The 16,266-nt window shown below is 40.3% G+C and overlaps 1 protein-coding gene across 1 annotated transcript; it reads right to left on the reverse strand.

The window, feature by feature from the left end:
• Positions 1-5,270: 5,270 nt before the first annotated feature.
• LOC116586438 (protocadherin beta-14) lies at positions 5,271-8,770 on the reverse strand. Its single transcript, XM_032336439.1, has one exon. It carries the CDS (start codon positions 8,194-8,196, stop codon positions 5,800-5,802), a length of 2,397 nt encoding a protein of 798 aa, XP_032192330.1. The 5' UTR covers positions 8,197-8,770; the 3' UTR covers positions 5,271-5,799.
• Positions 8,771-16,266: the final 7,496 nt, after the last annotated feature.

A 16,266-nucleotide genomic window follows, 5' to 3' on the forward strand; every position in this document is an offset into this window, starting at 1 on the left:
TTGAATTGTCCATAGAGTGTCCCATATAAATAGTTATATAGGGGCGCCTGGGTGGCTCAGTGGGTTAAGCCGCTGCCTTCGGCTCAGGTCATGATCTCAGGGTCCTGGGATCGAGTCCCGCATCGGGTTCTCTGCTCCGCGGGGAGCCTGCTTCCTCCTCTCTCTCTCTCTGCCTGCCTCTCTGCCTACTTGTGATCTCTCTGTGTCAGGTGAATAAATAAAATCTTTAAAATAAATAAATAAATAGTTATATAAATGATCTCCCATTACATAAATGAAGTCGAGAAAAGAGCTTTGAGCTGCAGAGACAAATTTGAGATTTATTGGTATAAATCGTGGTTGAAGCTCTTCAAGAAAGAAGGTAAGTTGTAAATTAAAAGGAGTCTGCTTGATTTTGTGATTTCAGAGATGATGTAGCTCTAAGAGACTACCACCTCCAGAAAGTGGCCAGGGTCCTAGATGACTAAGACTAGAGTCTAAGTGAATGTCACCAGAGATGAAGAAGGCTAGAAACAGAGATAAGTCAAACTCCTAGACTCAAATTGTGGCAAGAGATAGACAGAGTAAAAATGTATAGGAAGTTATAGGGGCACCTGGGTGACTCAGTGGGTTAAGCCTCTGCCTTTGGCTCAGGTCATGATATCAGGGTCCCGGGACCCAGCCCCACATGGGCCTCTGCTCAGCAGGGAGCATGTTTCCCCCTCTCTCTCTGCCTGCCTCTCTGCCTTCTTGTGATCTCTCTCTCTGTGTCAAATAAATAAATAAAATCTTTAAAAAAGAAGTTATATTTGAGAAATCAAATGTCTTTATACCACTTCTCTCCTATGATCTTAATTTAAAAAGCCAAACTGATATCTATCATCTGATTATCTCATTTGATACTCTTGCAAAGACTATTTAGGCAGGAAGATTTTCTAATTTCTTTTAGCATATTGAGGAAGATATCTTCTAATGTCCAGGGCTACTGTTGAGAAATTCATATGGGACATAGCTGTTTGTCTAACTGCCATGTGTTTCAAGATTATATGTCTTTTTCCTATGTCTTTTCATTTAAAAAATATGTTTTTCTTTGTTTTTGGCTTTTTGAAACTACACAATGATGTTTCCAAGCATGGTTATCTTTTATTTATCACACACACACACACACACACACACATTTTTTAAGTAGGCTCCACACCCAACATGGGCTTTAACTCATGACCCTAAGAGTAAGAGTCACATGCTCCACCAACTGAGCTAGCCCGGTGACACTCCAATATTTATCTTTTTTTTTTAAATTATTTATTTATTTGACAGAGATCACAAGTAGGCAGAGAGGCAGGCAGAGAGAGAGAGAGAGGAGGAAGCAGGCGCCCTGCTGAGCAGAGAGCTGATGTGGGGCTCGATCCCAGGACCCTGGGATCATGACCTGAGTGGAAGGCAGAGACTTCAGCCCACTGAGCCACCCAGGCGCCCCCACTCCAATATTTTTCAAATATTGCTGCGGATCCTGTCTTAAACTTTTTACTCTGTCCTGTTTCTAAACTTCTCTTCCATATTTTTCATCTTCCAAACTCTCTGAGCTGTAATGCTAGATAAATTACATTCTGACCTTTCACTTCACAAATTATTTATTCAGTTATACCTACTTTCCTATTAAACTTATTATTCAATTTTGATTAAATTTAAATTATGTTTATATTTTTTAGTTCCAGGAGTTATATTTGGTTCTTTAATAATCTATCACATTTCTTATTCTCTTTACATCTTTAAGCATAACTTTTATTTCAATTATAGTGTTTAGCATATTATTAGATTATCTCTACTAATTAAAATATTTGAAGTATATTTCTGTATTCTGTTTTTTTCTGCTGGCTCTCACTCATGGTGTCATGTTTCCTTGTGTGTGCAGTTTTCTTTGTGTTCAAGTTAAGAATATAAAACTTACTTAATATTTTTAGCCTTAGGATGAACTTTCTTTTATAGAATGTCTGCATTTTGTTCCATCAGGATCTGGAACCACTGCTTGGTCAACAATCATGTTAAATCAAGTTCTGTGCTAAAAAAATCAAATTCAGAGCTGAAACTACACATAAGGGTTTGTCCATTTCCCACTTATTTTCACCTTAAAGGTGTAGTTCTTAGGAATCCATGTTTATTAGTGCAAGGGTCTTCTATGAATTTTACTTTGTTATGCTTTGATTTCCTCCCTTATTATAAAAACCATCAAAATAGAGGGTTACACTTCCCAGGTCTCCAAATATTCCAGGGAAAAAGTAGATTTTAAGATCATTTGTCTCTCTGGGTTACCATCTGACATTAACTGTAACCTGATAATATATTAGTCTCTTATTAGCTAATTGTTTTCAGTGGAAGCATTGATCTACATAATCTGTACCATCTTTACTAAAAATAAGACTCAATGGCACTTGTCTCAAAATTACAAGTAAACTTTTAGCTTCCTGGAGTATGGGCAATTGACCTCAAGAAGATAGATAAATAATATGCATTTTTTACCAACCTGAACTGATCAATACTAAATCAATCCTTATAATGCTGCAGTCAACTTAATCTCTTGCAAGAGACAATTTCTGTCATTGACATAGGTATAGCTCACACTTCTCTCTGCATTCTTTATCCCCTATATAGAAACACATCTTCTTTCCTACATCTGTTCCTTCTTCTCTTCCAATATGTTTATTTATATAGTTATACAAATATATTATGTATTATATGGACATATATAGCACTGTACTATAAATCTCAGTATCTTTCTTTCTTTTGACCATTTAGGATTTATCCATGTTGTTTTATATACACCTAGTTCATGCCTTTTGTTAATACTTCATAATATGCCTTCAGAAACATTTTCCACATTTGAGTTATCAGTTGCTTTACTGATGGATATGTGGGGTTGACTCCTATTTTTTGCTTTGCCAAGATGAACATTCTTATGCATATCATTTGTGAAAGAAACTTTTTGGCTTATACACTTGAAACTAATATAACATTGTGTGTCAATTATACTTCATTAAAAAAAAAAAGAATTTTCTGGCTTATATACCCCGAAGTAGAATTGCTGGATCACAGGGTATGTTCACTCTAAATTTCACTAAATACCATTAAAAATCTCTCAAAGGGCTGTACAGGTTATTTCCTACTGTTCCCCTTGATATTATGCAAATTTTCATCTCTACTAATGCTATGGGTATAAAGTAGTGTCTTATTTTAGTATGTTTTTCACCAACTAATGAGGTCAATCATCATTTTATGTTCTTTTCAGACTTCATGTCCCCTGTTTTTGAATTTCCTTTCCTTTTTATCCTTTAAAAAAAACCTTACTAGCTCTCTGACTTTTTGATTTTTGTTAATCTGCTGCAGTTACTTGAATAATCTGAATATTAATCCCTCTCAGGCAACTGCTGCAAGTAGCTTCTCCCTGCCTTTTGGCTTGCCTGTGCTATCTTCAGGTTTTGATATAGTACTACTTGTCAATTTTTATTTATTGTTTCTATTTTTAAAGACTTGTTTAAGAAATTCAAACTGATTGGGGAGCCTGGGTGGCTCAGTTGGTTAAGCAACTGCCCTGGGCTCAAGTCATGATCCTGGAGTCCTGGGATCTAGTCCCACATCAGGCTCCCTGTTCAGCAGGTAGTCTGCTTCTCCCCCTGACCTCTCTCCTCTCGTGCTCTCTCTCTCTCTCTCTGTCTCCCAAATAAATAAATAAAATCTTCAAAGAAAAAGAAATTCAAACTGATAGTAAGTTTATAAAGATATTTTTACCTAGGTTTTCTCAATTAAAATACTTTAACTTCACCTGGTAGATCCATAGAAAGTTTATTTTTATATGGCAAGAAATGAGGATTTTATTACAGAGAGCCAATTTTCCTGGTAACGTTTGCTAAGTGATATGTCTTGCCCCTAAGCCTGGTGATTTTGACACCTTCTCTATCACAACCACATTCTCATATATAAGAGATTTGATCTTGTAGACTTACAAGTCTCTTCTTAAATTATTCAAATAGGATATTCTATTTTTATCTAGTGTTTTCTGAAAAGGTTTATTTTAGAGAGTGAGAACAAGCATGGAAGGGCTGAGGGAGAAAGGGGAGAGGGAGAGGGATAGAATATTCAAGCAGATATCCTGCTGAGCATGGAGCCTGACATGGGGCTTCATCCCTGGACCCTGAGATCATGAGCTAAACTGAAATCAAGAGTCTGAGGCCCAACCAACTGAGCTACCCAGGTGCCCCCCCATTCTTCTTCTTCGTTTTCTTTTTTAAGATTTTTGAATTTATTTGACAGAGATCACAAGTAAGCAGGGAGACAGGCAGAAAAAGAGAGGGGAAGCAGGTTCCCCACTGAACAGAGAGATGCGGGGCTCGATCCCAGGACCCTGAGATCATGACCTGAGCTAAAGGCAGAGGTTTAGCTCAGGTCAGAGGCCCACCCAGGGGCCCCAGTGCCCCCTGTTCTTATCTATTCTTATTAGTGCATAAGAAGCATAAGATTTACTTCTCATGAGTCTGAGGGATTAAGAGAGCCCAAACATTCTTTTTCAAGATTTTGTTGTATAAAAAACTATTTATATGAAATTTCACAGCCAGTAAATATCTACTGCAACACAAAATAAAACCAGTAAAAATTTCATGAAGGAAAGAGGAAAGATTCCTAGGGAAATTGGAATTTGCCGCACTCATTTCTCAATGTCAAATTCTATTTTATTATAACATCTGGCCTATAATTTCTAATTTTATGATGAAAAATTACAAAAATGTAAGGCACACTAGCTTTATATCCACACTACATAATAGCTCTGAAAATCTCTACCTATAATCTTCCATCAAACTGTTTACTTATATATTAGAGACATGATCTGTAACACTATAAGACATCTATAAACCATAAATACAGACCCATTCCTTTTTTTGGATATCACAGAGAGGACACAAAGTATTAAGAATGATAAATAAATGCAAAAGTGAACCTAATTCATTTCTTTAACATTTTTGAATTTTCATTTCAATTTAAGAAGTTTTTATATGTACTCTTCTGATGGAAAGTTATTTTACTCGGAATGACACCAGGAACCACATTCTAGTTAAGTCATGAACAATATAAAATAATAGAAATTTAAACTAGCAGACATGGTATTGAGGAAAACAAAAGAGCCATATCTAGGCCCACAGCATCATAAAGCTCCTTCCCCACAAAGCGTAACAACAACGACAAAGGAAAATAACTTAAGAAATCAATAATTTTTGATGTGATTACCTGTATTTTGTCACAAAGTGAATTTCTGAAAACACTACAAGGTCAAAAGTGAGCAAATATGGTATCCTAGTACTAAATAGGGAGAGATACCTTTTCTTCACTTTACGATGAAAGTGTGTGAAGTGAGTAGTGCAAAAAAATCCAATATACTTCCAACCAGATCCAACAACATTTATTTTTGCTTTCTGCTTTGATAAAATACCTAGAAGTACGTTACATATATTGTGGAATTAGCTCTTAATACCTCAGTTCGTAACTCCAAATAATTAGTAACATTGTCTTGCATAACAATGCCATTATCACACAAAAAAATTAGCAACAACTCTGTTAATATAACATTTTTGACCAAACAATTAAAAAAAAAAACAGACAACACACAGATTATATTTCCACTTCATCAGGGCCTCTAATAAAGATTTATGAGGAGAGCTTGAGAAATGATAATGCATGCAACTATACTACAGCCTAATATCCATTACAGATTGGCAAAAAAGTATCCACATGTTGTCAAGAATAACAAAAGATTCAAAGTTTAAATGAATTATTTTATTGAATGTTGAATCCAAAACTGTTCCTAAAGTTCTCATTTCCCTCTATATTTCTACCAGTGTCAGGGACTGGAAGGCCGGGGATAATCGGCTTCAAGAACTTGAACTCACCGGTCGCTGAACCTCCCGTCAGACACACCTCATACTGGTAGCTGTGGGACAGGGTCCCCGCGCCGCTGACGTCCACCAGGTGGCCCGGAAACGGACCCTCGGGCACCGAGCAGCCACCCCCCGACGCCGCCCGCCTCCTCCTGCACAGCCGCACCGCCACGAACACCAGCACCGAAAACAGGAAGAGCGACGACACGGACGCCAAGGCCACCACCAGGTAGACGGTGAGCGGGTCGGCGCGGGCCTCGGCCGCCGCCGCGTCCGGCAGCGGCAGGTAGGGCTGCGAGAAGCCGTCCACCAGCAGCACGTGCAGCGTGACGCTGGCCGACAGCGGCGGCTCGCCGTGGTCCCGGACCAGCACCAGCAGCCTGTGCTTGACGGCGTCGCGCTCGCTCAGCGGCCGCGCCGTGCGCACCTCGCCGTTGTGCGCCCACACGCCGAACAGCCCGGGCTCCGTGGCCTTGAGCAGCTGGTACGACAGCCAGGCGTTCTGGCCCGAGTCGCCGTCCACCGCCACCACCTTGGCCACCAGGTAGCCCGCCTCGGCCGCCCGCGGCACCAGCTCGGTGCAGGGCGCCGAGCCGTTCTGCAGCGGGTACAGCACGAACGGCGCGTTGTCGTTGGCGTCCGCCACCAGCACGCGCACCAGCGCCTGGCTGCTGAGCGCCGGCGAGCCGCGGTCGGCCGCGCCCACGCGGAACTCGAACGCCTGCAGCGCCTCGAAATCCAGCGACCTGAGCGCGAACAGCTGCCCGTTGTCCGCGTTGATGGACACCAGCGAGCCCAGCGGCAGCTGCGGGTCGTGGGGCGGCAGCAGCGAGTAGGTGACTTGGGCGTTGGCGCCCGAGTCTCTGTCGGTGGCGCTCACGCTGCCGATGTGCAGGGCGGGGCTGTTGTTCTCGCGGACGCGCAGGGTGTAGGTCGTCTGGCTGAAGGTCGGGGCGTTGTCGTTAACGTCGGACACGGTCACCGTGAGGTTGTGCTGAGTTTTCAGCCTGGGGGTCCCCAGGTCGGTGACGGTGATGGTGATGTTGTACTCGGATCTTGTCTCTCTGTCCAGAGCTTTTTCCGAAACTAGAGTGAAAAAGTTCTTGAAGGTTGGTTTCAGATAAAAGGGGAGGTCATCCTGAATGGAGCACACCATCCTCCCGTTATCCCCAGAGTCTTGGTCTCGGACACTAAAAAGAGCAACCAGAGTCTCTGAGGCATTTTCTGGAATTGACTTTGTAAATGATGAGATGGTCACTTCTGGTGGATTATCATTTATATCTATTACTTTAACCAGAAGAGTACATTCTTCTGAAAGACCCCCACCATCTGTTGCCTGAATACGTATAGTGTAGAACTGTATCACTTCAAAATCCAGACATGATCTCAAATGAACTTCCCCGGATATTGGATTGATTTCAAATGTTTTACGAATATCTTCTGATGCATGCAAAAATGTGTATGATATTTTCCCATAATTTCCTGTATCCAGATCGTTAGCAAAAATGGTAATAATCCAGGAACCAATGGGTGTGTCCTCCAGAACTTGCACTTCATAGAGCTTCTGAGCAAACTGAGGGGCATTGTCATTGATGTCCAGGACCTTGATGAGAACCAAAGTTGTCCCAGACCTGGGTGGCGATCCACCATCCAGTGCTGTGAGTGTTAATGAGAGCTCAGACTCCTCCTCATGATCTAATGCTCTGTCCAGGACCAGTTCTGGGTATAACTTTCTATCACCGCTGTCTTGGATTTTAATGTAGAAATGAGAATTGGGGCTAATTGTGTAGTTTTGAAGACTGTTGGTTCCTACATCCAAATCTTGGGCACTCTCCATTAGGAATGTGGTTCCAATGCTGGTACTTTCTGATATTTTAATAAGTATTTGCTTGTCTAGAAACATAGGGGAGTGATCATTTATGTCTGTGACTTGCAGTTCAGCCCGAAAGAACTGTAAAGGGTTTTCTAATACCATCTGAAAATGCAGCACACAGGGCTCGGTGGAGCCACAGAGCTCTTCTCGGTCCAGTTTCTCATTTAGGAGCAAATCCCCCGTCCGTAAATCAAGTTGTAAGTGCTTTTCGTTATCATCTGACACTACCCGGGCCTCCCGTGATGATAGCTCCTCCACCCCAAGCCCTAGATCCCTTGCAAGATTGGCCACAAAAGAACCAACTTCTGTTTCCTCTGCCACAGAATATCGCACAGATTCAGGACCTGCCTCAGATAATTCCAGCAAAACAAAGAGAATCAGGACTTGCCTTTTCCGCAGAGCGAGCTCCCCTTTGATCTCCATGGCTCCTTCCAGCAACTTCTTTTGCAGAAAAATCTTTCAGCCCTAATTTTGGAAGTTGAAGCTCAATTTTTTAAAAAATAAGAACCCCCCCCCTGGAGGGTATATAGCACTCAGCAGCTGTAGTAGATGAAACTCCTTTACTACCTCTCTTTTCAGTGACTTGGATTGGTCTCTGTTCTAAAGAATAAAGCAGCCCACAGCGTCCTCCATGCACTAATTTCATCTTATCCTACAGCGCCACCATGTGTTTCTATGAATTTTTTCCAGTAAAAATTTTCTCTTTGAACAAATAATTCATGAATACAGCTGGAATTTTTTAAAGTAAATCCCAGACATCATATATCTTTACCTCTAAATACTTCACCAAGTATCTCTAATAGAGAAAGACTTTAAAATATAATGATACCACTATTACAATCAACGAAGTTAGCAATAATTCCTTGATAGAACTTAGACCCAGTCTGTATTTGGTTTTCTTCATTTTTCTCTAAAATATTTTTACTGTTTGTTTGTTTGAATCAGGACCCAAACAAGGTCTATACAGAGCATATAATTAGTGTGGTTTTGAATGCTGACAGGACTCTATTAAGATGTCCTGAACCAAAGAGTTTTTTCTTGGGGGGGGGAACAGATGTCCTGAATGAAGAATTAATATTTTCTAGTGGCACCTGGGTGGCTCAGTCCTTAAGTGACTGCCTTCAGCTCAGGTCATGATCCCAGGGTCCTGGGATCAAGCACTGCGTTGGGCTAACTGCTAGGCGGGCAGCCTGCTTCTCCCTCTCCCACTTCCCCCGCTTGTGCTCCCTCTCTGTCAAATAAATAAATAAACTCTTTAAAAAAATAATATTTTTAGAACATTTTAAAATTAACTTTTAAGGGACGCCTGGGTGGCTCAGTGGGTTAAGCCGCTGCCTTCGGCTCAGGTCATGATCCCAGCGTCCTGGGATCGAGTCCCACATCGGGCTCCTTGCTTGGCAGGGAGCCTGCTTCTCCCTCTGCCTCTGTCTGCCATTCTGTCCGCCTGTGCTCGCTCTCTCTCCCTCTCTCTCTGACAAATAAATAAATAAAATATTTTAAAAAAATTAACTTTTAAAAAATATATTTATTTATTTATTTATTTATTTGGGAGAGAGATCAAAGAAGGAGAGGGAGAATCAGACTCACCACTGAGCAGAGAGCTGAGGTAGGGTTGGATGGCTAGACCCTGGGATCATGACCTGAGCCAAAGGTAGACGCTTAACCGACTGAGCCACCCAGGTGCCCCTAGGCCATTTCTTGAGATTTTCAAATATATGCTCTCCTTCACTCTTGTAAATACTTTTGAATTCAATTATAGTTACTAATGTCATTACTTTTTTCACTTACATATTTTGAAATACATGTATTTTTAAATACACATTTTTACACATGTAAGAATATGGAATAGATAAGATAGATTTAATCCTTGCCTTTATGGAGTTCACTGGCTAAAAATTTGGAAGACAAGTAATTGAAATATTTCACACTGTATGCATAGAGTGATACAGAAAAGCAAAGAGTAATACAGAAAAATCTAAAAAAACAATCTAGAAGAGCCACTTGTATCATAAATTAAAATGTTTATTTTGTGAGCAACTAAAATACAATGTAGGATTTTAAACATTTGATTAAATGATTACATCTGCATCTTTTTGAAAAAAAATCAGTTTAGAAGAAGTGCAGAGAATCAATTTCAGAAGGAATGACTGGAATCAGAGGCACCAGTTAGGAGATAATGGCAGCCCAGTTAAGGGTATTGCTGGTGTGGATGGAGAGAAGAGGGATGATTAATTAGAAAGATACTTAGTATCTGGTGACTGGTGGGTTGCATGGGGAGAAAAAGAGGAAAGATGCGAGGATGATTAACAGACCTCTGGATTGGACAACTAGATGGATAGTTGTGTCATTCTCTAAGACAAGGAACACTGAGGAACAGAAAAGATTGAAGTGAAAAAAGATGAAGTCAATTTTGGATATGCTAATATTGAGGTAAGTGCCTTTGGGGTATATGTATGTGTGTTCACACATGTATTTGCTTATGTAGTGTTGTATATAGGTACATACATAACTGAAGCATAGGATACAAACTGGGGTAGAAATGGACTTTGGGTTTCACCAGCATATATATGATGATTGAAACCCTGAGAACTCGTAAAACAACGAAGCAAAAGTATGTCAGGTAACAGTTGAAGAGGCTCAGCATTGATCTCTGAAAAAAATGCCTTCATTAGAGAAGAGAGGAAATAAAGTATCTTTAAAAAGATAAAGAAGGAAAAAAAATATGAAGAAGTGCCTTGGTCAGAATCGTGAAACCAAAAGCAAATATTTCAAGGAGGTGGGGCACCTGGGTGGCTCAGTGGGTTAGGCCTCTGCCTTCGGCTCAGGTCATGATCCCAGGGTCCGGGGATCGAGCCCCACATCGGGCTCTCTGCTCTGCAGGGAGCCTGCTTCCTCCTCTCTCTCTGCCTACTTGTGATCTCTGTCAGATAAATAAAGAAAAAATCTTTAAAAAAATATTTCAAGGAGGTGAGGAAGATCAATGGTAGCAAATGCTTTAGAAACTACCACCTCGAAAATGAATGTTAAAATGGTCCATTGGATTAACTTGGTCATTGTGGAGGGCTCTAATAGATATCTGCCAAAATCTGTTCCTTTATAGTAAGAGCACTACTATATAATAGTATGCAGGCACATGACTACTCGTAGAATGCCTGTCCCAGTCTCCTTTGTAGTTAGGTATGGCCAACTGAATTAAGTTCTCACTAATATTGTGAACAGAATTTTTGTTTGCCATTCCTAGGTCTAGAATAGAAGACATCTGGGTGGGTTTCCTCCCTCCCTGCCAACTAGAACCTGGATATGGCAGTGAGGTGGCTACAGTCACACAGATTATGACACTGCAGTAGGGAATGTAGGAGCAATTACTTACAGCAAAATTTGGTTCTGGTAGGATTATAATGAGCAAAGCCAGCTCATCTACCCAGTCATTTACACTTGAACTGTTAGAAGGAGATAACACACTTTTACAAGCCACTGGGTAGTTACACTGCTTTTTTGGGCAATATAACCTTATCTGACTTTTATAGAAAACTTCAGTCACCTTTACCATAATAGTTTGAGTGGTCACAGTGAAAATCAGATTGCACTTGGTTGAAAAGCAAGAGGGATAAGGAAGTAAAATCAACAACCCTTTCAAATTTAGCTGGAAAAGAAAAGAAACTGATGGTATCTGCAGGGAAATTGAGACTCCATGGTTTTTTTTAAACCTAGGGAAATTTGAACTTAATTAAAATGCTGATTTGTAGTATTCAACAGAGAGGAAGAAAAGTGAGATACCAAAAAGAGGATTAATTCAATGCGAAGCCTCTAGAAGGTGGGTAAAGAGACCTGGAAAATAAATGAAGAGATTGGACTTGGGTAGAAAGTGACCTCAGCAAAGGTCATTATAAGTACGCACACTATTCAGGGTGTGGATTTGGGGATGGAAAATTGAGAGAAATTCCATTTGATAGATTCTATTTTCTCAACAAGGTATTAAGCAAATTCATCTGCTGAAGGGTGGGAAATTGAAAGTAAGATAACTAGGTTTGAAGTAGTTGTTATAGAGAACAGAAGAGAAAGCTGATTAGGAAAATACAGAACAATTTATTGGTCTTAAAGTCCAATTAAGTTTTGATGTGATAAACAGTGTCAAAACAATGTTGACGATTTCTAAGTTTTGCCTTATAGAGTGCAGCATCAGTGACATAACAGAAGTGGAAGGAGACAATTACATTCATCTGGAGTGGAGTTTCAGTGGGTGGTTTCAGTGAAGGAAAACTGAACAAGGGAATGCAGAATATGGGCATGAGGAGTAGACCAGGGAATTAGCTGAATAGGGGAGAAATTAGAACACTAGGGTGTTGAGATATGGTAGCAGTATCATGCAGTGGAGGTCCTAATGAAGTCAAAGTGATAGGAGTAGCAGAATGAGAGGATTAAAGGCATAGATTGTATTCTGAGAGAGAGAGAGAGAGAGAGAGATCTGAAATTATTATTTCTTAGGAAAAACCATGTCAGGTGGTAAAAAAGTACAGCATGTAGTACAGGGACTAAAGACTGAGCTGGGGGACAGGTGAATACCTAGGGACTGAGAAGCCCTGTTGTTTATCAGTGGGACTGAGAGTGGCAGCAGGACTTGAGGTAGGAAGGAGATGAAGGGAACAAAGTGTTGTAAGCTAAAATGTCTTTATGTCCTTTCTCCTGGGAGATTCCAACCAAAACTGTTACTTGGTTTTTACTGGTAATGTTTCAAGTAAATCCTCTCTGGGAGACTGGGCCATTTCTCACATCTCCATTTTGTAAGTGACCTTTCCCCACATTGGCTTAAATTTAACTTGAAGTGAGGTATTCGAAGCATAAAAACAAAATTTGGTTTTTGCAATACTTTTTTTTTTAAAAGATTTTATTTATTTATTTGACAGAGAGAGATCACAAGTAGGCAGAGAGGCAGGCAGAGAGAGAGAGAGAGAGAGAGAGAGAGAGAGGAGGAGGAAGCAGGCTCTCCGCTGAGCAGAGAGCCTGATGAGGGACTCCATCCCAGGACCCTGAGATCATGACCTGAGCCGAAGGCGGAGGCTTAACCCACTGAGCCACCCAGGTGCCCCTAGCAATACTTTTGAAGAGAATTGTTACTTCTGTCTGGGCACCTGAGCTCCTGAAATCCTGGCACTCTCCATTAGAGTCAGGAAACAGTTCTTTCTATAAATAAATACCAAGTCCTCTTGTTCAGATAATCCGGTAAAACTTGAAGCAACAGAACCTGGTCCTTTTCTCTGCTGTTGCACCTGATAGAGTTTCTTCCTGAGCTGTTTGAACTGCTCTTTCCCCCCTCCCCTATAATAAGAGAAAACCCATCTTACTTGGGACACAGGCTGCTAGAACCATTCCCACCAATGTTTTTAATGGCATTATTGAGATATCACTTACGTACCATAAAGTTTTCCCATTTAAAGTGTAAAGTACAGGGGCACCTGGGTGGCTCAGTGGGTTAAAGCCTCTGCCTTGGGCTCAGGTCATGATTCCAGGGTCCTGGGATCAAGCCCCAAATCAGGCTCTCTTCTCAGCAGGGAGCCTGCTTCCATTCCTCTCTCTCTGCCTGCCTTTCTACCTACTTGTGATCTCTGTCAAATAAATAAATAAAATCTCAAAAAAAGTAAGTGCCCCCAGTGCAGAAAACACATGACTCCTGTGCCCAGCATGTGAACACACTCAGTGAACTCACTTACCCTTTTAAAAAAGTGTAAAGTACAAGGTGCACATGGGTGGCTCAGTTGGCTAAGAATCTGACTCTTGAATTTGGCTCAGGTCATGATCTCCGGCATCATGAGACTGAGCTCAGCATTGGACTCCATCCTCGTGCAGAGTCTGCTTGAGATTCTCTCCCTCTCCCTCGGCCTCTCCACCCATTTATTTATTAAAATAAATAAAATCTTTAAAAAATGAAGTCCAGGGCAGCCTGAATGGCTCAGCAGGTTAAAGCCTCTGCCTTTGGCTCAGGTCATGATCCCAGGGTCGTGGGATCGAGCCCCCGCATCGGGCTCTCTGCTCAGCAGGGAGCCTGCTTCCCCTTATCTCTCTCTGCCTGCCTCTCTGCTTACTTGTGATCTCTGTCAAATAAATAAATAAAATCTTTAAAAAAATAAAAATAAAAAATGAAGTCCACAGGGGTGCCTGGGTGGCTCAGTGGGTTAAGCCTCTGCCTTCGGCTCAGATCATGATTTCAGGGTCCTGGGATCAAGCCCCACTTCAGGCTCTCTGCTCAGCGGGGAGCCTGCTTCCTCTCTACACCCCCCTCTCTGCCTACTTGTGATCTCTGTCAAATAAATAAAAATTAAAAATCTTTTTTTAAAAAGTATACAATGTAACGGGTTTGTTATATTTCCAGATTTGTGCAATTATCACCCCAGTCTTATTTCAGAACATCATGCCAAAAAGAAACCTCTTACCCTGTAGCCATTCTCCAACCCTATCCTCCTACAGCTGTAGGCAATCACTAATCTACTTTCTGTCCCTATAGATTTGCCTGTTCAGAACATTTCATATAAATGGGATCATAAAATGTCAGATATTTTGCAACTGGTTTCTTTCATTCAGAGTAATGATTTTGAGGTTTGTCCATGTTGTAGTCTGTATCAGTACTTCATTCCACTTTGGTGTTGAATAATAACAACCCCACTGTACAGAGATAACATATTTTGTTTATCCATTCATCAGTTGATGAACATTTGGGGTGTCTCCACTTTTGGCAATATTATCAATAATGCTACTATGAACGTGCATGCATGTATACAGTTTTTGTGCATGTGTGAACATATACTCTTATTTCTTTTGCATAGATACACAGGAGTTGAGTTTCTGTATCATAAGGTAACTATATGTTTAACATTTTGAGGAACTGCCAAACTGTTTTCAAATAAATGCACCACTTCACATTCTTTCCAACGGGTCGGCAATATCTCTACATCCTTTCCAACAGTTACTGTCTTTTTGATTATGGCTATTCTGGTGTGCTTGACATGGCCATTTTTATTCTTCATCTTCAGTAGTCTATGTACCTTGTCTAGCATGCTAAGATGCTATAATGCTTTTTATCTTTTTAAGCTAGTGATTGTACATATTTTCCCTACTAAGTGCAGTAAAGACAGCAGGTAATCTTAATACTTTACTTTGAATTATGGAATTTGTATGAATTTTCATTCTCTGAAAGCCAGCTTCTCACTTGGGGTGGGGGAGACTTTTTCCTAGGTCCACTTCTAAAAACAGAAAATTAGAATTTAATTAGTCTGCGTGGACAGACTAATTAATTAGTCTCCGTTCCCTTCATTTTCCTTGAATTGAAAGAATAATTAATCACTCCATGTAGTTCAGAAGAACTGGTAGTGAAACCTCAGCTTTAAGAAAATGTGAACATAGGATTATTTGGAATATACTAGAGCAAGAGATTCTATTTCCCAACATTAGTAACTAACTAATACCTAGCCCTGCTACAATGTTAAGATAAAGTTTTAAAATATATTGAAGAGGCTCTTTCTGGCATTGATTCTAGTCTGTGGTATTAGAGGCAAAAGAGTCATCATGTTCCTTATTCTCACCCATTTCGTCTTTCATGTGCTACTCTCTCACACACATAATTTCTTTCCTCTATACCCTCACTCATTTTGTTTCTCTACAGTTTCCTTCCACAAAATACAGACTTTGAGCTTATGATGAGATTCATTGGAATCTCATCATGAAGGCTTTTTCTTCTGTAATGTAGTCAGATCACTAAAGTCAAGAGTAGTTGGTTGGTGCCCATGTTACATGAGGCAAAACTTCCTTACAATGGTTTGAAATTTTCTTAAAAATATATTAAAACCTTAAAGGATTATCTCTTGATATTTCTCAATTCCCTACATATATCTACATAAATCTCTGAGAAAAGTGGTTTTTCAGTCTTGGATTGCTACCCATTGGTAGGGTCATGAAATCACTTTAGTGGACCATAACAACACTTGAAAATTAAAAAGAACGTCGTAATATGGGCAATTTTAGATTTCGTCCCCCAAGAGCTAGGAATTGTTTACAAAACATTCCTATTATGTTCATATATTACATGATATGTACAACATAATTTTTCTGGTGACTTTTTTAAGGTTTTTGCTTTGTTTTGTTTTTAAGAGAGAGAGGAGGAGAGAATATGTGTGAGGCAGGAGGGGGAGGAGAGAGAGAACTCCAAGCAAGCTCCATGCTCAGTATGGAGCCCAACATAGGGCTCAATATCACAACCCCGAGATCATGACCTGAGCCAAAAATCAAGGCCAGATGCTTAATTTACCGAACCATCCAAGCACCTTTTAGGTTTGAAATTAGTGTCCACTGAACACTATATACATGTATTTATATATACATGTGTATGTATTATATACGTATATAACTCTATATAATTAAATAAATATATAATTATTAAATAAATATATACTATATACTTTATATATATGTATATATAAAATTATGGGAGAACACAGAAGGTAA

The sequence above is a fragment of the Mustela erminea genome, chromosome 3 (genome assembly GCF_009829155.1).
Source record: "Mustela erminea isolate mMusErm1 chromosome 3, mMusErm1.Pri, whole genome shotgun sequence".
Classification (NCBI taxonomy): Eukaryota; Metazoa; Chordata; class Mammalia; order Carnivora; family Mustelidae; genus Mustela; species Mustela erminea.

What these genes read in the sequence shown, in the direction of transcription:
- LOC116586438 (XM_032336439.1), bottom strand. Translation starts at nt 8,196, where the DNA reads ATGGAGATCAAAGGGGAGCTCGCTCTGCGGAAAAGGCAAGTCCTGATT.